Source organism: Cuculus canorus, chromosome 8 (genome assembly GCF_017976375.1).
Source record: "Cuculus canorus isolate bCucCan1 chromosome 8, bCucCan1.pri, whole genome shotgun sequence".
Classification (NCBI taxonomy): Eukaryota; Metazoa; Chordata; class Aves; order Cuculiformes; family Cuculidae; genus Cuculus; species Cuculus canorus.
The window spans coordinates 23,555,638-23,579,011 of record NC_071408.1 but is presented as its reverse complement, the minus strand read 5'-3'; the positions used below and the strand labels follow the sequence as shown (position 1 = coordinate 23,579,011).

At 37.8% G+C, this 23,374-nt stretch overlaps 1 protein-coding gene across 2 annotated transcripts in view; it reads right to left on the bottom strand.

The window, feature by feature from the left end:
* The window catches only part of FAF1 (Fas associated factor 1), a 176,387-nt gene that overhangs the window by 53,502 nt on the left and 99,511 nt on the right, over positions 1–23,374 (bottom strand). For both annotated transcript variants that reach the window (XM_054072454.1, XM_054072453.1), the window contains 4 exons: positions 6,840–6,935; positions 5,166–5,292; positions 4,161–4,224; positions 3,155–3,236 (listed from right to left, as the gene is read on the bottom strand). In XM_054072454.1, coding sequence (XP_053928429.1) covers positions 3,155–3,236; positions 4,161–4,224; positions 5,166–5,292; positions 6,840–6,935 — 369 coding nt within the window. The remainder of the gene's footprint in view (positions 1–3,154; positions 3,237–4,160; positions 4,225–5,165; positions 5,293–6,839; positions 6,936–23,374) is intronic.

Below are 23,374 nucleotides of genomic sequence, written 5' to 3'. Positions count from 1 at the left end.
AAGGCAAAAAAGCTCCAATAAAAGAAAATACTTTAGTATTATTCAAGTAAACAGTTCAGTGAGATTCAATATAATGACTAAGAGCTTCTATTAATAACAATACCACCCTAAGTTAGGATGAAACCCCTGATGTTTCAGAACACGAGGCACCTCAAAACTACTTTCAGTCGCAAAAAGGCTTCCCCCAAACATCTTGTTTAAAAACTGTCCACTGTAAGATTTGTTCTGTGACATCTGGTTCAGGTACGTCTATGACAACATAGCTACTTTAGCAAGAGTAAGCTTGTTCTTCATAAACTAATGTAACAGAGAAAAGCTTGTTTCATTGGCATGATAAGTAGAGGATGAATTTCACAAAAGATCAACTTATTTGTTAGTTTAATAAACCACTCTCTCTCTTTCTTTTCCTGACCCAACTGAAAAAATCAGTAATGAAAATATTTTCTTGTGTTGTACATAAAACAAACCTTGAAAATGAACACAGAATGCCAGGAACCACCAGGCTGCAAGAGGTTAACCAGGGATTTCATTGCCAAGGACACCATTTGTTAAAGGGAGAGCTCTACATCTTGGCTACTGTGTTTTTATGCTGAAGAGATACACAGATTTTAAAGCAGAGCTACATTTGACCTCATTCCATCTCTCCTACCTAGAACTGGAACTATCATGGTAGCAGTTGCTCTAAACGGAAAACGTTACCCATCATATATGTTAATCTTAACTTTTTGAAGACTCAAAAAACTACAATAACAAAAGTTAAACAAAACACGGGAAACAGACAAACTTCTACACTTTTTTTACAAGGTATTTTTTTCTGAAGTAACGTTATCCTTAAACAACTACGAATTCCCATCCTTTCCAACACAAGGAAATTAAAGACACTAAGATTTAACAGAAAAACATCTATTTTCTTAAAAATAATTTTATCCCGTAATTTGTGTTTAAAACATTTGTTCTGACATAACTTAATTTTCTTAAAATAACCCAAACTAAAATATTTCTGCAAAAAGGCTCCAAGTTGATATATACTGGGATTTTGTGGAGGGAAAAATGATCCACAGTACAGATTAAAAACGTAGCTGATGGCTGTCTCCCTAGACCTGAACTGTAGCATGCACCTTCTGCTCTGGACAGGGTTGAGAATTTGTCAAGAAAAGGCTAAGAACTCTGAGCACTCGAGCTGCCAAGTGCTCTCAAATTAAATCAGTTTGAAGCGGTTTTCATTAAGATGGATTGAGTGTGGCATCGTGAGAAACACTCTATCAAATGTAGTGTTTTACTTAGTGATTAAGTATATACCAGTTGATGAAGCTACTCAAATCCTTCGTAATCCCACCACTCCAATAAACATTTAATGAGTATATAAGTTCAAAAAGCCTAGCAGAGGATTTAAACCTTCAATCTTGTTTTTATTTACTCTTGGAACTCAATTTCTCACTTGAAGTGAAGAATGCTGGTGCCTGAAGCTCATCTGTTGCCCTGGTAAAATTAAGTGCCCTCCACAGTATAAATTAGAAGACACGACATACACGTTGCAATTTCTCCTAAGCTTTTTTCCTTCTACTGATATACATACTGAATTATTTATGAAATGCAATTATAAAAATACAAAATAATGTATCTCTTTCCTCAATTATAAATTCCAGGATGTAGTACTGAAAAAAATTGTTTGTAACGGAAAAATACAGTAAAAATAAGTGGACATATGCATTCTCATACCTTCGTTTTAAATCAGAATGTTACAATAAACCTAATGTCTTTCCACAGGGTAGTTGTAGGGAAAGGGCTTTCAAATATTAAGGCAATATTTGGAGGAAAAAAAAAATAAAGAAAAAAAGCCACAAAAATAATACTTCCCTAAGTGTGTAACTTCATCCCAATGAGGATCTGCTCTGACTACATTGAAAAATACTAGAAATGTAGGGAGACATGAATTTCAGATGTGCTATGTAAGTAGTACAGGCAGTACTAAATACAACTAAGAATTGCACTACATTAATGTATGATCTACAGGCATAAAAAAATATTTATGAAAGCTCCTAATGAGCTCTCAACCATTACTATACTGAAACGCTGTCAAACACTTCTGATGAAATGACACAAAGTGAACTTCCTAACTCACTTTTCTTGCTGAATTAATAATTTCATTTACTTTAAACATCCGTTTTCACTTTAATAAGTTATTATGAATTAATACTTTGCGACTGAACTACTCTGTATCCATTTATGCTCTGAAATCTGCACAAAGACACAAAAATATTCACTAAATTTAGTGTGAGAAAAACGCATCCCTATTCAGTATGTGTTAACTTAAGCTACACAGTACAGATTCCTAACACTGCACACTTAGCATAACAGCCCCTAACATAACAGAGCTGTTCCTTCCAATATGAATAACTAGAGGAAACCAAAACATTCTTACTTTTAAAATTAAATATCTATCAAGACAACATAAAGTAAATTTAAACAGCATGATTTTCTTGTTTGTGTTTCAGCTTTATCTATGCTTAATTATGCAGGGGTTTGGGTTTCTCCTTAGTGAAATCAAGTCACCAAAACTTAAATAAACTATCCCCATTCTAATTTTATTAAAATAGTGATTTTAAAACTGTGCATAGAACAACAGAAACTTGAGATGTCTGGTTGGATGTACAGAAAAACTAAATAACCAAACCTTAGTACTGGAATTTACTTGGCAGATAAAGGCTGTACAAAGGGGAAAAAAGTGCACTGTATTTCAGAGACCTTTCAATTTAAATTTACAATTTCATTACCATCCTTCAAAGGAGTTACCAATGCACAAATGTTGAACTTGTCAGCCACAAGACTCACAGCCAGTGTCATGTGGTGCTAGGACACCATTATCTCAGGAAGAAAAGGGAGATGGAAAAAAAAGAGTAGCTTTGATGACTAAAGGACTCAAATTCAAATTCAGCCTGAATGATCAGAAAACATGAGTTATTCACTGTAATTTCAACAACAGCCAAGGTAAGTATTTTAGTCAGTCAATTAAATGAGTCTAACTCTTCACAAACAACAAAACCAAGATAACTCCAAAATGTAGTTTACCTTTTTAAAAAATGAAGATGAAGCATTCACAGTGATTTCCACTTCCCCTCCTATGTTAAATAAAGTAACTTTGATACACACTTACATCTCTAGCTTTCCCATAGAAGGCTTCTTGAAAAGCAGCCTCTAGTGATCCAATAAAATAAACAGGATGGCAGTCACCATATCTGTTTGAGATAAAATTTCCAATTAATAAAAAAATAATGAAAATAAGTGATTTCCATATTCTACCTTTTCATACATTCTGTAAATATGCACTTCTAAACTCTTATAAAGATTAAGTGCTACACTTCTAAACAACTCCCTTCTGTTTTTTAAAAGCCATCTCTCCCTCAACAAAAGCTCAAAGTAACTATTACCTTACAAATTCTATCCTCAAAGCCTTCTGTTTACATACATAGACACCTTTAAGTTCTGCATTATTTTTCAATCATAACTTATTTCCTCTCTTTATTATATTCTTAAAGGTTAATTTAAAGGCTATTCTTGTATTACGCATTAATGCATCTCATATATATAAATTAACATTTAATCACAGAGCAGTGAAAACAGAAGGTGCACAAACTTCGCATTACTTTGCAGTATATTAGTTTGTAGCTTCTACTATTTGATGAAATGTGGCAACTGTTTCACACTTTGGTGGTATAAAGTTAAAAATGCAGCATTTCTATATTTTTAAAAGTAGAGGCTTATCCAACCACTTCATTATTGAGAACTCTTACTGCAACACTGTATATATTTTTCAATATTAACCAGTTTCAGCTTGTCTGTTCCTCTATATCATATTAACATTACTATACATAATCAGAATCTTCACCATCCTTCTGAATCCTTACATAATTAAGTAATGATATTAATTAGTGGCAAATTAAATAAGGCAAGAATCTGTCAGTCTAACTTGGACTGAGAAATAATTTTATCCCAGAAACAGCTCTAACAAAGTTAGGCTCAAAATAAATTAGATTAGGATGCCTAAATACACTATGAACCCACAAGAAAATACATACATTTGGCTTACTGTTATTTTCATTATTTACTAAATTTTACTTAGTTTATAAGAAGAATTGTGCAGTTAACAGGGCTAAGCTTACCTTGAAGAAAATTCTGCGGTAAATTGTAATAAGGCATCTCCTTCATTTTCAGCATTTTCTGGCACTTAAAAGAAAAAGAAAAATATAAATTAAATCTAACCTTATGGAAACAGACTTTAATATGCGAATTCACTTGCTTCATAGATTTTTTTACGTTGACAGCTTACTGAAGTGGTTACCAAGAGGCCATATAAATTTCTTGAAAGACTATTGACTATGAACCTATGGAAAGACATGAAATTTCCAGACACACTCATGAATATATTCAGGCTTTCCAAACAGTAAAATCCTCAGGTCTAGTGTAATGTGATATATCAGTTGTCCAGAGCTAACACTCTGGGCTTACTTTAATACATTCAAATGAAAGGACTGTCTTGAAAGGCTTGACCTACTATATTGCTAGTTACTTTTCTTTTTCTTTCCTTTTTTTCCACCTACTGTTAAAAAAATTTCTGTACTGTTACATATATTTGCTGGCAAAAAACTTCTAAGGTAATAACACTAATGCAAGCCTAAAGTAAATAAAGAGCACATAGAATTGCATATAGGAAGTAACTGACTGCTCCTGCTCAACCCTTTTCATAAATCAAAGGCAAACAATCACTGAGAAACTTGTTTAATGTAAATGACCGAAAATATTCATCACCTTAGGATGCTGGAGCTAAAGTCTATAGGATTTTCTAAACAGAGAAGTGGAAATCTAGTTACCTGCAGGAACATTTGGTTAGAGATCAGAATTTCTGTGAGTTAAATTATTATTCTTCAACTATTAGCTAAAATCATAAGGTCAGAAAACTTCCTCCATGGGGAGACACTTTCATAGTTGCCAGTTATGTTTGCAGAATTTTCAACTGATACATCCATCAGATATGAGACTCAAATAATGTTAATGTTCCTATCAAAAGATAATTTCCTGTTGCTTACTATGCAGACCTGTTGTACTTCTCTGCATTCACCAGTGCTATACAATCATCAGCTAATTATAAATTAACTGTCAACTCTTACTCATTGGCGATTTCCTCAAGGCAGACGATGCTACTCCGAACATTTCTCCATCATCAACTCCAAACTCTGTAGCATCCTCAAAGTCATCTCCATCACTGTCACTAACCATGTGAACATCAGTGCATTGCTATATAAAAAACAAAATACAAAAGCCACCATAAGCCACCATTACAGACTTATGCATTTCTATAAAAATATTTGATATACTGCATTTTATTTTACTATTTTATCCAACAGTATAAGATTTTTTTATGAATAAGATCTCATTTTTAACAGAAGTCTGGCTGGCAGAGCAATATTATGTGACAAAATGCATTATCAAATAACTAAGGAACTGGGTCTGTGTACAAATAGTTCAGCAAATTTTATCTAACGTTAATGCTATTTTCCATCTAATGGTACTACAGCTGTTTTAACTGCATAACAAAGTGAGAAAAGCCACACAATCCATCAATAATTTTAGCTATCCAAATACAATCTACTTCAGCAACGCCTGTATGCTGGCGGCCAGTCCTTGGAAAGGTACCTATCTATCACATTGCAAGCTCTGACATACAAATTTAGCACAGTCCTAACTCAGCACACCTGACTGCTGCATGTTGAATGACAGACTGATTTATTTGGTGTACCAATATAAAGGAGAAAAATCGACATTTCTGTGTAAGAAGCTAAGGTCTCATCTGTGCCTCCAACCCCCATGTGTCCTCTGAAACATAAAACAGCTTAGAAAACTTTGTTTCAACTACTTGATATGAATTTGCCTCTTAACTGACTTCTTTTCATGAGAACTATTCCAGCTCTACTTGACATAGGAGTTATGGTGACAGTACACTAAAGATAACTTATAGGAATCTTTGAACGTGCAACGAAGCGGATTATAGAACATGAGATTTGAGCTCTAGCATGCAAGTGACCGTGAGGATCAAATTGCTCTAAACATGCTGGATCTTTCCTTACAACAGCTACACATCAAAAACTTCAAATAAAGAAAGTTTTCTGAATGAAGGACCACAAGGGAATTCCACAAGGTGGACAAACTCAGCTTATTCTGGAGGAATGAAGTAAAAAAACAATGATACAGTTATGCTGGCAGATCCCAGGAGAAAACAAAAACCATCCATTTAGCCTGCTAAGTGGTTCAGGTATAGGTAGAACATTATTGTCTCACCGTCTTCTAATTTTTAACAACTATCCAACAGCATATATCCAGGCTTGCGTCCTGACTGTACCTCACACTTACGTCTTGCGAACCCAACTGAGCTGAACAGATTGGAACACATCCTTTTTGTGCAGCAAGATAAACCTTATGTGCTAAAGTTCTATAAATAAAGTGGTAAGAAAAGTCTGTAGAAATTGGAAAACTGCTTATACTAAGTTCATTTTGAGGAAAGACAAAGGCATAGGAATTTTTAACCAAAATTATTAATAGTTAGAAACAATAAAAATGAGAGTTTAACGCAGTCAGCACAAAATCTGTTTAATTTTGAGTATTTTGCAACGCTTAGTAACTTGTGGCTTGCTCTGTTTCTCCTCTTTTTCTTCAAGGACTCATTTACTGAATTCCTTACTTTGTTACAATTACCTGTTACACCAATTGCAAACTGATTCTTTTAAAATGCAACTCTACTGATGCATTTGACCACGGTAAAATGAGCTTTCCCTGCTTCTTCTTACCTCCTCTGACTGTTCCCTCGTTTGTACAGGTGAAGATCTTCTTCCAACCGTAAGTCGATGGCAAGGAAAAGTCAGTCCTGCTGCGGCTAGAGTCATCTAAAAAAACAAAGCCATGACAGTTTATTAAAGGCATAGTCTCAATTGAGGGTTGTTTGGTTTTTTTTTTTAAGATGCTTTGAGAGTCAAACCGAAGACTGCACGGCAGAAGACCGAATTAATTCTCTAAACATAAAGAAGCCTGGAAAACTAGAAGGATTCCTCATGTAAAAATGTTCAAAGAAACAACAATGGTGTTTTACCGGTACATATGCACAGAGTATCAAAACAAACTAAATGGTATTGCAAACTCAAAACTATCTTGAATTATTATCACTTAAATTGGTATTGAAGTTTAAACCATTATTTGTACGTGACAACTTTTACAGTGGTATGCCTTGAGGTAAATGTAAATTTGTCCTTCTTTATCAATACACAAATGTTAAGGTGAAGATGACAGGTACTGATGCAACTAATCAAAAACAGTTAAGTCACCTTGAAAAAAAAAATCAATTAGCTTGAAGTCAAATGTTGCAAAAGACAATCATATTTGCTACTTAAAAAACATGTTTCATCTCCATCCTAGTTGTTATTAATGTCAAAGGCATACTGCCATGTTGCTCACTTGGACAAAGACATACACAAACCCAGCAATGTTGGCAAAACTGCAGTCAGCAAAGACAGGATAGGTATTCACTAACCAGTGTCAACAGAAACAACACTTTTTCCTCCTTCTGTATGCCAAAATCTCAACTTTTAAAGAATAATCATACAGCAAATGGAAAAAAGCTAGTGTCATTTGAACAACAAAATTATTAGATGCTTGCAAACACATAGTAATAATATTTCAAGATCTAAGCTTACACTGCATTTAAAAATGTACTAACTGATATGACTGAAAATGAGAACTGTCTACTTTCCTATGATCAAACCAGTCTATGCCACCCTTGCATTTTGAGCACCTTTCTCACACTTCTTTACACAACAGCAAGCATACACCCAGCCTTCCGCCCTATTCTGGAAAGTGCATCAGTCCTGGTCAAGTGAAGTTGATGACGACAAGAATAGTGTTTCTAACGCATCCTTCAGAAGAAACACAGAGAGGGCAGAAAAAGATTTTCTAGATCCTATTAAAAAAGATGACTATTTTTGCAGGGCACAGAATGAGACACATTAAGTGTTCAGAAATACAGCATCCTCCTAATTAGACTGTAGAAACATTAAGGTAAAATAAACTTCAGTCATCTTTAACAAGAACCCAAGAATAAATCATAAAGACTTAAATTTCATTTACTGCCATGAGCACGGAACATACCACATTTATTTTTATACATAATTCAGAATGACTTTATCACTTGTCTGCTAGAACTCACAAAGATTTAATTTGCTGCAGGTTGAAGCAGGCTGATTAAGCAGGCTGGTTACCAAATGAATGTCAACCTGTCTGAACTAGTCCACTGCCACATTCTTATAGCAAGGTTAAACAGAAGTTTAGCTGCATGAAAAGCTTAGCGATCATCTTAAAGGAAGTGAGTAATAATACTCTGGAGCAAATGAAATATTAAAGACGACATACAGGTCAAGACCAATTACCTACGAAACCTCTGTGACAAGAGCATAAGAACTGTATTCTCTATAATAATCTACCAGTTTAAGTAGTATTTTTATAAGTTTTTAGTAATAAACAAAACCCAACTGTTATAAAAGCTGAAACTTTGCCCTGTAGTTACCACACTATACAAAACACTGGTAAAACACAAGCACACTAACCACACACAGACTCTGAAGCTCCCTCTCTAAGAGCATCAAATACCCCGACAGATGCCTGGAAAGGCTCCCAATATCTTTTACATACACATTAAAGAAAGAGTGGTAAGATCAAGCACGCAGTTATTGTGCTGCTTCCTCGCCTGGCCCAATAGCAGGGTGTTGCAATTCCAATTTGCAACCCTATATTATAGTGTCAAAGTGTCTCTCAAAAATGAGCTAACAGCAGAAGGGGTTCGACATCAGAGCACATTTCATCCTACTCCCCAGACAGTTGCTGGAATGTTGTTTTTTGTGCACATTTGTGTGAGAAATCACCCTCCCTTTAGGCTTTTTTCGAGAAGTTTTTTTGCAAAGGAAAGGCTACGACAAACAGCAGCTCTGCCTTTCATTTCAAAATAATCTAGCAGCATGAACTTAATTCTCTAGAATTAAGTTATCTACATTCTAAGATAAAAGAGAGACTCTTGCACCAGAAAGTTTAATCATTATTTTGGAAATCGTAAAAACATCAACACTAAGCAAAAGATTACTTTCCAGGCAGCTCAGTGCAGTGCCATAGACAGCAAACCTCAACATTTACAAGTATTTTGAAACCACGCCAATTTACTGATGGGAGCACCCACTGAAGTCTCTCAGTGCCAAGAACTGCTTAGATGTCAGGCTGCTCTTGGAGAGTCTTTCTTTCTTCTTAAATACTGCATCCACCTACTCCCAAGCAGGGTTGCAGCACAGTAGATCTACCGATTGTTGTGTCACAGCCGCCTTCCCATGGGAATCAACATAATCCTTTCTACCAACTCCAAAACTGAAAATGCTGGTTTGTAGCCTGAATATCTGATTACCCATATTCTCAACTCATGAACCCATCTGATCAGGTAAACACTCAAAAGTCAATGACTTTCACAATATTTTCTTTTTCTGCATGAAAATCACCTTTATGTGAGTACTTTAGCTTGAATCGGATGGCTTTCACGTGCACAAGAAGAGATATTGGAAGACACATATGTAGGACTTTTGGCACCAATAATGTGCTAGATACAGATTATGAAATAAATAATATATTAAAGCAAAAATTAATAAAGTTAGTCCATTCTTCTAGACAGTAAGTGCACACCTGTGCAACTCCCCACTCAAAAGGTTTCACAACTGAAAGGTACATGAGGCGGAAAGTGAAACGGAATCAGAAATAGGCAAAATGGCTTGCAAAGGGCAACTTGGGACGATTACTGAATATGCAGATAACTTGTCCAACTCTCTGTATAGACTGCCTGTACTTACTGAAAGTTTAAGTCGTCTCCTATTTGGCTTCCTATAGCTTTTTAAGTAGAAGGACAATACAACTGAAGTCTTGAAACATCCCAGGGAGAGTGGAGATTGTATCTCCTCTCAGGAAACAGCAGAGATATTGAAAAGATTACCTTTTTGCATGCCAGTAGCTAGTCTAAGTACAACCTGGACTGAAAGTGCACCAAGGATATTAGAAATATATTTTAACTAGTAAAAGAAAGACTTCTAACAAACCTTACAATTTAGAAAACAAATAAGCATAATGCTTACTTGTGCTTTCCAACACTAAGGCACTGAATTTATTTGTAAACAACCAGTGTAAGATGATTTATATTTCAATTGCCAGCATTAACAATTGGGGAATAAATTTACGCAACATCTTTTCTGATCTTAACCTGCAGGGTTCTTTGCCAAGAACTTTCCAGATCAACGTAGAAATAGTTGCCAAATCTGGAGAGAGATCAGGTGCTTTAATTAATAGATTATCCTTCTTGTTAAAAAGTATCTATTTACATAGCAGCTTCTAGAAATAGATTAAAACAATCTAAAAAGACTATTTTTCAACTATTTCATAATACAAATATGTCTGCATCAGGGAAACAAATCATTGAGGGAACGTAACTGCAGAGTGCTGCCATCACATGCTCAGACTAATAAGAAAAATGAAAAGTCCATAATCTCCTGAGCTTGCTTCTAGAGAAAGAGTTTGTTGGCGCAACTTCATTCCTACTCCTGCAGACTTTCAAAATTACAAGGGAAGGAGCACCGTCACTTGTACCAGCCCAGGAATGCTTAAACTGATGATTGGCAAAAGATAAACAGTAGAAGGAATATGAAGGGATGATACCAGCAGACAATTGCAGCTGCAGAACTCTGCTGAGAAATGCTGATACAAAAATTGTGACCTCAGTGTAGTGCATCAGGAAAGCAGTAATTGGATATGACGAACTGGTCTTCCTCATATTCAGACACACACTGACAGAAGAAAAAGCTGTAGGCAATCCAGGAGACTCCTGAAGTGCACTGAGCTGATAGAGACCCCCATCTGAGAAGATGCAATACTGGACCTTATGGTCACCAATACAAGTGAACTCATCAGCGACATTAGGATCGGTGGCAGCCTGGGCTGCAGTGATCGTGCACTGGTGGAGTTCAAGGTCCAGAGGGAAATGGGACAGGACACTAAATTTCAGGAAAGCAGACTTCCAGCTCTTCAAGGAATTACTTGGTAGGACCCTCGGGACATGGTCCTCTGAGACAAGGGAACAGAACAGAGCTGGAAAATATTTAAGGAAGCTTTCCACAGGGCACAAGAGCGCTCAGCCTCCGTATGTAGAAAATCAGGCAGGAAAGGGAAGAGACCGGTATGGCTGAGTCGAGACCTGCTGGTTAAAGTAAAAAAGAAGAGGGAACGGCACAAGCAGTGCAATCATGGACAGGGAACCTGAGATGTGTATAGAGACACTGCCCAGTCATGTAGGGATGAAGTCAGGAAGGCCAAGACACAGCTGGAACTGAACTTGGCAAGGGAAGTGAGGACCAACAAGAAGGGCTTTTACAGGTATGTCAATCAAAAGAGAAAGGTCAAAGAGAACATACCTCCACTGATGGTTGGAAGTAGTGATCACGTATCAACAGATGAGGAGAAGGCTGAGGTACTTAACAACCTTTTTTGTCTCATTCTTCACCGATAACTGCCCTCCTCACCCCTCCTGGGTCATGGGACAGCAAGATGGTGACCAGGGGATAGAACCCCTCCCACAGAGAGGAGGATCAGGTTCATGATCACCTGAGGAAACTGAACATATATAAATCTGTGGGACTTAATGGGATGCATCCCAGAGTCCTGAAGGAATTGGCAGATGTGGTTCTCAAGCCACTCTCCATGACATTCGAAAAGTCCTGGCAGCCAGGAGAAGTCCCTGTTGACTGGAAGAAGGGTAACATTGTGCCCATTTTTAGAAAGGGTAGAAAAGACGACCCTGAGAACTACCAACCTGTCAGCCTCACCTCTGTGCCTGGGAAGATCATGGAACAGATCCTCCTAGAAGCTATGTTAAATCATGTGGAGGACAAGGAGGTGATTAATGGCAGCCAGCACGGCTTCACCAGGGGCAAATCCTGTATGACCAACTTAGTGGCTTTCTATGACGGGGTAACTGCAGCAGTGGACACAGGTAAACCAATGGATGTGATCTATCTAGGCTTCTGTAAAGCCTTTGACACGGTCCCCCACAACATCCTTCTCTCTAAATTGGAGAGATATGGATTTGATGGGAGGACAGTACAGTGGATAAGAAACCCGTTGGATGGTCGTATTCAAAGAGTAGCAGTCAATGGTTCAAAGTCCAGATGAAGATCCGTGACGAGTTGTGTCCCTCAGGGGTCCATACTGGGACCAGTGAAGTTTAATATCTTCATCTGTGATACAGTGAGATTGAGTGTACCCTCAGCAAGTTTGCAGATGACACCAAGCCGAGTGGTGCAGTTGCAACACCGGAAGGGCGGGATGTCATCCAGAGGGACCTGGACAGACTGGTGAAGTGGGCCTGTGAGAACCTCATGAGGTTCAACAAGGCCAAGTGTAAGGTCCTGCACCTGGGTCAGGGCAATCCCTGTTTTTGATACATGATGGGATGACGTGATTGAGAGCAGCCTGTAGAGAAGGACTTGGGGGTCCTGGTTGATGAGAAGCACGGCATGAGCCGGCAATGTGTGCTTGCAGCCCACAACGCCAAACGTGTCCTGGGCTGCATCAATAGAAGCGTGGCCAGCAGGGCGAGGGAAGTGATTCTGCCACTCTATTCCTCTCTTGTGAGACCTCACCTGGAATACTGTGTCCAGTTCTGGAATCTTCAACATAAGAAGGATATGAAGCTGCTGGAATGGGTCCAGAGGATGATCAGAGGGCTGGAGCACCTTCCATACGAGGACAGGATGAGAAAGTTAGGCTTGTTCAGCCTGGAGAAGAGAAGGCTTCGCAGAGACCTTATAGGGACCTTCTAGTACCTGAAGGGGCTACAGGAAAGCTGGAGATGGGCTATTCATAAAGGCCTGTAGTGACAGGACAAGGGGAATGGGTATAAACTGCAGAGGGGCAGATTTAGACTAGACATTAGGAAGAATTTCTTCACCATGAGACCAGTGAAACACGGGAACAAGGAAGCTGAGGATACCCCATCCCTGGAGGTGTTCAAGGCTAGGCTGGATGAGGCCTTGGGCAGCCTGATTTAATGAGATGTCCCTGCCCATGGCAGAGGGTTGGAACCAGATGATCTTTAAGGTCCCATCCAACCCTAACTATTCTATGATTCTATGTTTCTGAAAAGAGCACTTCAAAAGAGCTATGGCAATCATATCTAATGAGGAAAGTATGAAAGCAAGCTCCAAGAGCTTTCTAATACCTTACAGAATAGAGTTGGACATCCAAAGTGGCCAGCTTAAAGCAATAACCTGTAAAGAACTGGACTTTCTTCCTCATCCTCAACTATCAGTCATTTTGGAAACACTTACTCTTTGCTCAATGTAAGAACAGACACAAGCCTCTCTGGTAATCCAGTAATCTGAATAAAACACTGGGAACAACTCTTCTTGTCACTAAGGTGCCTGGATTTCAGTCAAAATTAACTTTAGAAAATAAATTATAGGAAGATGGGCAAGCCTTTGAAGCACAGCATTTACAGACTTCGCCATGAGGCTCGTTGTTATCCTCTCAGTGCTTATCATTGCATAGTATGCCATCTCCAGAGCGATAAGGTGGAAAATGACCTGCCAACTCATTGCCATAAGAGTCAATGATCTTTAGTAGAACAGCTTCCGTTATCAGCTAGCTTTGGAGCAAACCAAACACCCTACCACAGTCAATCAACAGCAGAAAACTTCCCCAGGAACTCCAGAGTTTCATAGGCACAGTACACAAGACAAGCCTGCAAAACACGTCACCTTGTACAAGATGAGAGTCGCAGATATGTAATGGACCTGCTTTAGCATGACTGGAGAGGCTTTGCTGTTCATAGGATACCTGTCAACAAGGGATCCCTTTTCTCTAAAAGGACGTAGCTCTTTTTACACAAGTCATTCAAAAGAAGCAAGTATAAATTATAATGTTTATGGGAAGTAGGAATATTGATATATTTTATCCTCTTTGTTAAGTATTTGATTGCTGCAAGAGTAGTCAGAGTTTTAAGGTCTTGAAATGCATAAGAGTTCTATTTATTTGGTTTGCTTTAATGCACATTAATACATTTATCTAAAAATACAGGTACTCACCACTGTCCTGTTATCTAGCGCAAGTTATTAGTCAGCTGTGTCATCTGACAGTTGCAAGTTTTAAAGAAACAGCTTTTGACTGTTTGAAATACTATTTAAAACGAGAAACAATTTCAGTCTCTTTAACAGGGTAACTATCTCTATTTTCTGAACCACTCAAATGAAGAATCCTTTCCAAATTACCAGAGTGGTATTTTTCTATGGCAAAATACTTTCTTTTCTAGTAGAAGTTCTTGGAAATAAATTAGAAATTCCTGATCATTTGCTCTCAGGAATTCAAAGGTCAAACTATAAACCTTACAAAACATCAGAAAAAAATTCACAGAACACTTTGTCCATATACAAAAGAGAGGAGTCTCATGCCAGATTGTTCACGCACAGCAAGTGAAGCAACAGGCATTATCTAACAATGGCAAATCTAAACCAGAGCAAAAACCTTGCAGTAGACGTATCTGCTGGATCTTTAATACAAAGTGAAAAAATCATATGAAGAAATGTAATTTCGGTATTACCTGACTACTATGAATCAGTCGAATTATTTAATTAGCTGTACTTTTAATGTAGAATTATGTTTGGCTGTATATAATCTGCTTAATAGAAAACTAAATAGGGGAATTCTAATAGCATGATTTCCTCCTAAGGTAAAGGAAAATAATCCCTGTTTTCTGCCTGTAATAAAATAAGACAAGCAAATAAAATTCTGGTGTACAAAACCCCCATCTTGTCTGATACTTGACTCTCCTTCATGAACCTCCCACAAAAATCAGACAAATTCCCAGTCCTACTCAAGGTCAGCTTGCAGTATATTAGGTAAAAGGAAGTAAAGTCTTAATAACTTGCCCTTAACTATTTTTCAGGATGCTAGAACTGAAGTAAAATTATAGTGCCAGCTTTCCAGCTGCTGTCACCAGCACAGCTGGATCAAAGAAGCTACAGAAAGAAACCATCCTAAAGACTTCAATCCATGTGTAATTGCCAAGAAGATACACGCTTTCTACTGCATCCTTTCAGATTCTATAACGTTGAAGAGGCAGAATTAAAACTTGCCTATATTCAAATATAGGTATAGGTGGGTTTAACATACAAAGTGCGTAATTGAATCTTTTGGGTTTTATAATCCAAAGCAGTTAAGGAACACTCAGATTACCTAATCTCAAATGCTTCAGGCTAGCATGTCTAATTTCTGTTTGCAGTAGCTCTCATAATTAGCCCAAGACCACAAGGCACTCCACGCAGTGCAGCGCCTTTCCCATCTGTCTCTCTGTAATGCAATAGCTTTAGACCACCACATCCATTCAATTCCAGATTCACACTTTGTGTTCTGGGTATTGATATTAATTCTGGTGAAAACTGGCAATGCCTTGTTGAGCAAGAGGAAAAATCAAGCCCTAAGATTATCTGTTTCTGATTCAGATAAATCTGCTCTTAGCACGCATTGTAGTACCAAGTTCTGGCTCAGATAAACAACCTCCACAAGTCAGCAACTGCAGAAATTTCACTTCCATATAACCCGATCCTTTCTCTTGTTGAAGTAATTACTACAATGCCTTTTCTCCCTCATCAGGTAAGAGAAAGAGTAAGTGTGGAGGCATGAAGGAGGAGCTTTACAAGCATTTAAGTTTACATATTAAACTTAATATTCTATTATCCCATTTTTTGTTTTAGCATAAGCTAATTCCCTGAGTATGATAAATGTCAATGACGCCACAGCTGTTGGTATGTATGCATTTTCTTGAAGTTAGGGAGAAAAAAATCTTGTCTTTTTGAAAGACACCTATATGAAGTCTGAGATGGAAAAAATAACTTTGAGAAAGAACACGTGTGTCCTAGTTTTTCAATTATACTCTATATGCTTATGGTACTACTAGCCGAGTTTGGATATTATGCATATTAGGGATCAAACGCTTTGATAGCCCAAGTGCGCCAAGAGTAGTAAGGTAAAAAACAGGACGAAACAATTCATCAATTTTCTATATCCTGGCTGAATGGCATGGCTCCTGCAAAGGAGCCTTCCTGTCTCTCCACGTTCAGTTAATTCTGTCCTTCCAGTCAGGGTAGGTAATGTTGTGATAAGTGAGAAATTCTCTTGCTTCGTAGTCTAGACGGACTTCAGTTTAGATGTCTGCAAGGCATATTCATCACTACTAATCTCTTCTTCTTGATGGGCAGATCTCAGAAGAATTCAAACAAGTTCATTTCTCCCAGTCTAACAAGATGTCATCTATCTGTCTCCACTAGGCAAATTAAGCTCCCTGTTCAAAGAGATTCCCATACTAACTGTGCAGAATGGGAAATCAGAGAGAAATACTTTTTCAGCAAGGCTAGGTGAATGCACAAATCTGTGTCTCATACCTCAGATCTTTAAGCCAGAACCTCTGGGTGATCTAGAGGACTGCAGACCAGTTCAGCCTAACACTACTCCCCAGAAGGACACAGGAACAACAATTTTGTTTGAAACGCCTAGAAAAGAAGTTAATCTGCTTATTGCTTACTGTTGGAGTGCTGCTCCATAGCTGAAGCTGCTGCTCCTAACTCACTAGCATTTATATTTTCCATCCTTTTCCATTTTTCTTTTTTAATCTACCCTTTTTCAGAAGTGAGCAAAACATAGTGCAAGAAATATTTGTGTGCTGAAAGGGAGATAGCAGTAAATGTGGCATATGGGAAAAATCAAAGCGCAAAAGGGAGGGAGGAGACATAGAGCATGTAAATGATGGCAGAAGACATCTTCCTTACACACTTGAAAAGCAAGAATGGGAAGTTTTCCATTTGTTTATACAAACAATGAAGAAAATAGTGGTTTCTGAATGCATCCAGCACATCCCTTGAATATGAATACTGAAGCAGGGGAAATAAGAGGATGGGAACTCTTTGGCAATTTGTTGCAATTCTCTAGAGAAGTTCAGACGGCGCCACTTTCTTTCCTGGTGGGAGATCCAAACAGAGAAACCAGTCCATGCAGCAAGGAGGTGGTGGACTCCCAAGCAACTCATGCTATCTCTGAAGATACTAAGGAGTCTCATCATTCCAAGAAAAATAATGCTATAACACAAGGGACACCCTTCGTATTATGTTGGTCTTGCCACAGCTCTAGTTCGCAGTGTTTAACCAAGCATTATTAACAATGTGTCGGGACTCTGTTGTGAGAGTTTGTCTGAGCACTAAATTTTTTAGGAATACTTCCAAACCCATCACTTATTGCTGTATAATTATACATTAAACAATCTATCTTGTTTCCAGTGTATCATCTCACAAAGTCAGTGATAAATGATTTAAGAATTCATGCATGTTCCTGTTTAAAAGTAATGTTTAAAACTTCAGGGGATTAAAGATTTTCTATGAATTAACAGTTATCTTTTCCTTTGCCCCTTTCTCAAAGCTAGCAAGTATTTTTTCATTATTAACTGACTGTAAAATTACTTCTATCCACACTGAAATACATTGCATACATAAAATAAGTGTTATCAAAGTAAGGAGGAGCCCAATTTAAAAACAAGTTTATCAAACGCATTTTTTTTAAATTTACTGAAACAAGGGCTTTTTTAATACTATGAAGTTAATTACAAGACTCAAGAGAGATCTACTATACAGAACTGAAGGGCTCTTCTTCAGTCTACACCAGTCAAGACGACATTGCTATTCAAATTTACTACAGAATTAAAAAAAAAACCAAACAACCAACAAAAGCTCATGTACTACAACACAAAACCTTACCCCTCCTTCAACAACAATAAAAAGTGCAAGTAATTCTACATTAGCCACTTCATCTTTTGACTTCAAATAGCATTAGTTGGGGAAAAAAGTCAAGTGTGCTCTAGGTTTGTTTGGTTTATTAAACTATTGTACAAATATCAAAATGAACAGAAGAGTTTAAAAAAACTGACAGCCCTTGAAATTAACTTCCTCTGGAAAATAACTTCATTTTCATTACGCATCTTCAGTACAAAAAAAAGTCTTGACAGGTATTCAACATTTCATTTTAAACACTAACTGGATGAAAAAAAATCTCTAGGGTGGAGTGTGTTCAGGTAATAAATCAGCAATGCTTATTTTAGCTCCTCACAAAATGTTGTTGAGATAATTACTGCTGACAGCTTTATTCAAGGTTCATTTCACTTTTTCTACTCTTTTTCCCTGGTTGGAAGTTCAGCAGGGCCCATGGGAAGATCCACCCCTCACACCTGTTAGGCTTCTTCATGTTACTGAGGCCAGTTTGGACACGTCACTTCAAATTAGCATTATGCCAGCGCGCTGTGACAATTACTTATCGCAGGTTTAACTCGGAAAAAAGTTTCCAATCCAGCCACAAGAACAGTGTCAGAGTACGTAATTTAAACCTGTCAACACAGGTTGTAGGAAAATCATTCCAGGGATTTCAGTGATGTTCCCATGGTAGGGCTTTGAACTCTAATGAAGATTAAAATCACAAAGGAATGCTGGAGTTAGAACACAGAACCCAAAAGCTAAAAAAAATATGAACTGAAAAAAGTGTCTGAAGTATTAATAAATTAACAAAAAAATCACAAATTCTTTATATCAGAATTAAGAGATTGCTTTGCTCAATTCTCAAAAATTCTTCCTCAGTTTATTCCAAGAGGCTGCAAATTAAACGTACATTTTTTACTCCCGCTGCTGCAGTACAAAGGCCTGGAAGATCTTTACACAATGTGCTGAAGGCAGCAGCACTGTGAAGATGCTGTGGAATCAACTTGTGCATAAATAGCGCTTGGGCTGGGAGGAGGGAGGCTAGAGAAGAGTCCACAGCACAGTGAGCAGGTCACTTGTGTGTTTCAGAACAGACACGAGATGAGGGATGCTGGAGCCGCAGCGACAACCGTCACAAAGCAAGCTTCACTACACACTACTGAGAGTTCCCAAACAAGTTTGAGAAAAAGTTGTGCCCAGTCCTCTGGGAACACCCAGCTGTGGTCCACTGGTTGAACACACATGCCAGCTTTCACTACGGTTGCCGTTAATCACCAGCCGTATTCCTGCGAATCTATCACCCTCGTTTGCTAGCTGAATGAAAGAGAAAATGATCCTTGGTTCTGATTATTTCTCATTCAATTATGCCTACTTAGGCAAGTTGGGAATTAAAGTAGAAGGATATAGTAGTACTTCATGTTGCTTCAAACCAAATATATTTAAAGGAAACAAAAGGGAAATAATATTTCCTTGCACAATAGATTCTACTAAGAAAGAGATATACATCAGAGACTGAAATAAATACCCATGATCACTTACAGAGCTCATTCTTCTTCTTAGACAAAAACTGTAAATATTAAAAAGGATGAAAAATCTGCCAAGCCATTTGCAGCTATTTGAAACACAGGGTAACAGAATTAAATAAACGCTGAAAGACCTGGAACACAGTTAAGTATAGACCATGAGGCTAATTGTGGATCTCGAGTTAATTACTTTCCACTGATACGTTTTCTCAATGGTCTTTTACATCAGTTTTTTCTTTCCTCGGTCTGAACCCCAAGGCAATTCAGCGTGCTAGCCTCCAAACTCTGGGTGATTCATTGTGTACTTCTGCCTTAGGATTTTTAGTTCACGCAGAGAAAGCCAGGCTTTCACATCAAGTTGATGTTAATGTGCACTGACAAAGCAACAGTAAAGGAGCTTCATGTTTGTCACAACGTGCACTCTTTAATTTAGTAATTGCTTTATACTGATATGCAAATAATGACACATTTCCCAAATTTCCAGTTCCTCGGCAAGGCTTTCACTAATTACTTAGTGGTTCAAACTTAGGCATGTAAATTGGTTAAGTGAGCTTATTAATAAGTACACCTGTGTGAAGTGAGCTATAAAACATATATGCCCGGGAACAGGTTGTAACTCACTGCACGTTCCTGAATGTCCCAGGAACTGCAAATAAATACTCTCTCACCAAAACAAGATCTATTAACACTAACAGAGTGTTATTCACAGATAAACTGGGATTCCCAAACCTTTCCCAAGCTAGAGACAGAGAGACTACCTTTGGGTGACAACAAATACCAGGAGTCAAAGCATTCATCCACTTCATGTTGCCAAATGAGCAGAGGACCAAGGTAAACAAAAGAAAAGGTCTATGGAAAAAAGGATGAGAATCCCTCTTGTACCTGAAAACATGGGAAAGCGTCAGCATTCACTCATCCATCAGTTTTCTAAGGACCATCACACGCTTCACAGTTTGGTTACAGTATTTTGTGATACTGCCTATTCTTACTTTTGATATTCTAACGGCAACTGTGAAAAATACAGCTGCACTCAACATGGATTTACATCTAACAACTGCAAAACCACTAAACAGTTAAACTGTCTTCCTGTATTTCCTGTCCTCAAAATTCTTCATAGCATAAGGGTTGAAAAGTAATCAAGGTACTGGTTGTGTCCTGTTCATTTGCTGGCTTCTGTGTTGAAATACAGAGTCTGTTAGGTTTCTGATATTTTCTTTAAGTAACCATGTAATTGCTACTAAAGATGGTATAATAACATTTTTTGTTCCAAGTCTGATCACAATTCACCAGTTTTTTTGCTATTCTGCTAAAAGAGATTTTTAAGAAACAATAGTAAGTGAAACAATAGTAAGTGGTACAATAAGCAACAGCATAAACCAACAACCAATTTGATTCATCCAAATCACACATTGCCCACAGATATTCACAGATACATCTTGGGAACTGCTTTGCATTCACAAAGAGTATCAGCCAAATACTTGGCACGTTTCTGGTCTACGGTGGGATGCCATTTACTTCACAGCATTGTACAATGCCTTGGATGGCAAACAGAAGAGTGCCTGGATATGTTTCCAGCACTATATAATTCCTTGGCAGCGTTCAAGCAGTTGTGCTAGCAACACTGCTTCCCACAAATGGTTCAAACACTGATAGGCTTTTCATGCTGCCTCTTCTTCCTGGACATGACTTTTTGAGGAACTGGATTTTCGCAAAGTTATCCTTCTGAAAACACAGCGTTACTGACTTCTAAAAATTAACTTCTGAAAAGGATGATTGTTTCTTATTTTCCGTTTCCCTTACCTACAACATATGAAAAGGCCTTTAACTCTTAACATCAGTAGAATTAAAGGCACTAAGCACAGAACTTACTCAATTAAAGGAAAGAGGTTCAAAACTAGAAATAATAAGTTGTGTTAATATTAAACAATATTTTAGGATTCTGAAATGGTAAGTTGTTGGGTCGGGGTGACTGCAGCAAAAAACGGAATAATTTGATTCACTCAGTATGATTACTTATTGAATGTGCCTGGTTGATGTACAACAGTTTCAAGTGTGACAAGCAAAAGATAAAGAACATAAATAACTAAAATAATTAAGCATTTATATTCTTAAATGGTGTTTTTATTCTGAGATCTCTAAGGACCAGACAAACATGAAACATTCCCAACATTTTAGACTAGATTTTCTTAGCCATTTAACAAAAATGATGATCATTTTCTATTGGAATCCAGCTGAGGACATGTAGCTACTTTTCTTTGACTTTTATGAAAGTTCAGCATTAAATCTCAGGCCTGCTAGTAGAAATGAGAAGGCTTGAGTTTCTTAAGAAAGTGTTTTATTAAATGTCACAAGTAAAGTCTGCAGAGCTACAAATCTGTCTGAGGACTATGTTTTGAACACTGAGCTGTAACCACGTTTAGAAATGCAGTTCAATCCAGCGATTGCTATTGAAAACAGAGCTCTTCTCTTATTTGGCAGAGGAAGTTACCTGCCTAAAATAGGTTAATCAACTTATATTTTCTTGGTTCAACATTTTATCTACAGCTTATTTGACTTAAAAAAAAAAATTCCCAGAGGACCAGGTTAGCGCCATTCTAAGCATTTAAAAAGTCATCTATGGACTAATTTTACATTATTTACATACCACTTCCACTAAAGGAGACACTTAAGACTATTCTATCAGGCCCTGCACGCAACTGGAACAAACCCCAAGTGAAGTTCTAGCAATAGCAAACATTCTTACTCACATCAAAAAACAACAAAAGTGATGCTGTAATTTTACTCAGCATTCTTCCGCCACTGCCCAGCGAGCCCACTTGCCATACACTTACTTAAAGTGAAACTCTGTTTACAGAGTCCCAAACACCTTCAATCTGTTGCAATGGATTTTCATACATCATCTAGTGAAGCTCTGCTCTGCTTATAAAGTGGAGTTTCATTACAAAGAAACAAGCACCACTGTGATAATCCTCCAGGAATAATGCAATTACCACTTATCAAACAGGTGTCTGCTGTATTCCAAGGAGATTATCACATCCTATTCTGCTCACCAAGAGCACAGAATAAAAGAGAAGCTGCTACTATTAAACGACTGAGAAGAAAAGAAATCTCTGATAATAGCTCTTCCTAGCTTCTCCCAGCAGGGCATGAAGTAAACGATGTTCTTCTAGAATGTCTTGGCATTGAAATTAATATTTTAGTTTGTGCAAGGTGAGTTTGAGCAGCTAAATGAGAGCATTGCTGTTAAGTGAATTTGAAGTCTCTCTCCTTCTTTCATTGTTGAGTACCCCAAGAACCTCAGCACCTACTGCCTTGTGCCAAAATACGCCTTTTACGTGTCTCTGAAAGTGAGACTCTGCCTGCTCAAGCACAAACAGGATGTAGGGCTGTTCCCCCAAGCACATGGTCATTCAGAGATGTTTCTGTGACAATACAGTGTTTGATGAAGGTACAAAAGCTTCACTAAGATGTAGTTCCAAAAGCATATAGAATAGAAACTTTTTAACAGGATACAGTTGGAGGTTAAACTCTGAGTGCAATTTGATCAGCAAAGGCAATATTTTAGCATATTTTATGGTGTTGAGTGGAAGTTCTCTCAGGAGTAGATCTCCAAATGAGAGCAAAAGCACTCTTCTGTGCAATCTGGGATACAGCTCAATATACACAAGTTGTTATTACTATGTGGCAAAACATATAATTGGTTTGGAGAGAAGTGCAGCTGAGCACCAAGCACAGAGGAGTTAGGAGGGTAGGCAGCCTACGTACCCGAAGAGGGAGACAAGAGGCTACTTCAAAGCTAGCTAGTAATGTCCAGCAGCTGTAGTGGCTAGCGACTGTCCATAGCTAGGTGCTTCAGAGAAAGTAAGACCCTGGTGGTCCTGCAAAGAATCGCTCCAGTAAAAACTACCAGTACTTTGATATAAACTCACAGGAAGAAGAGTTGTT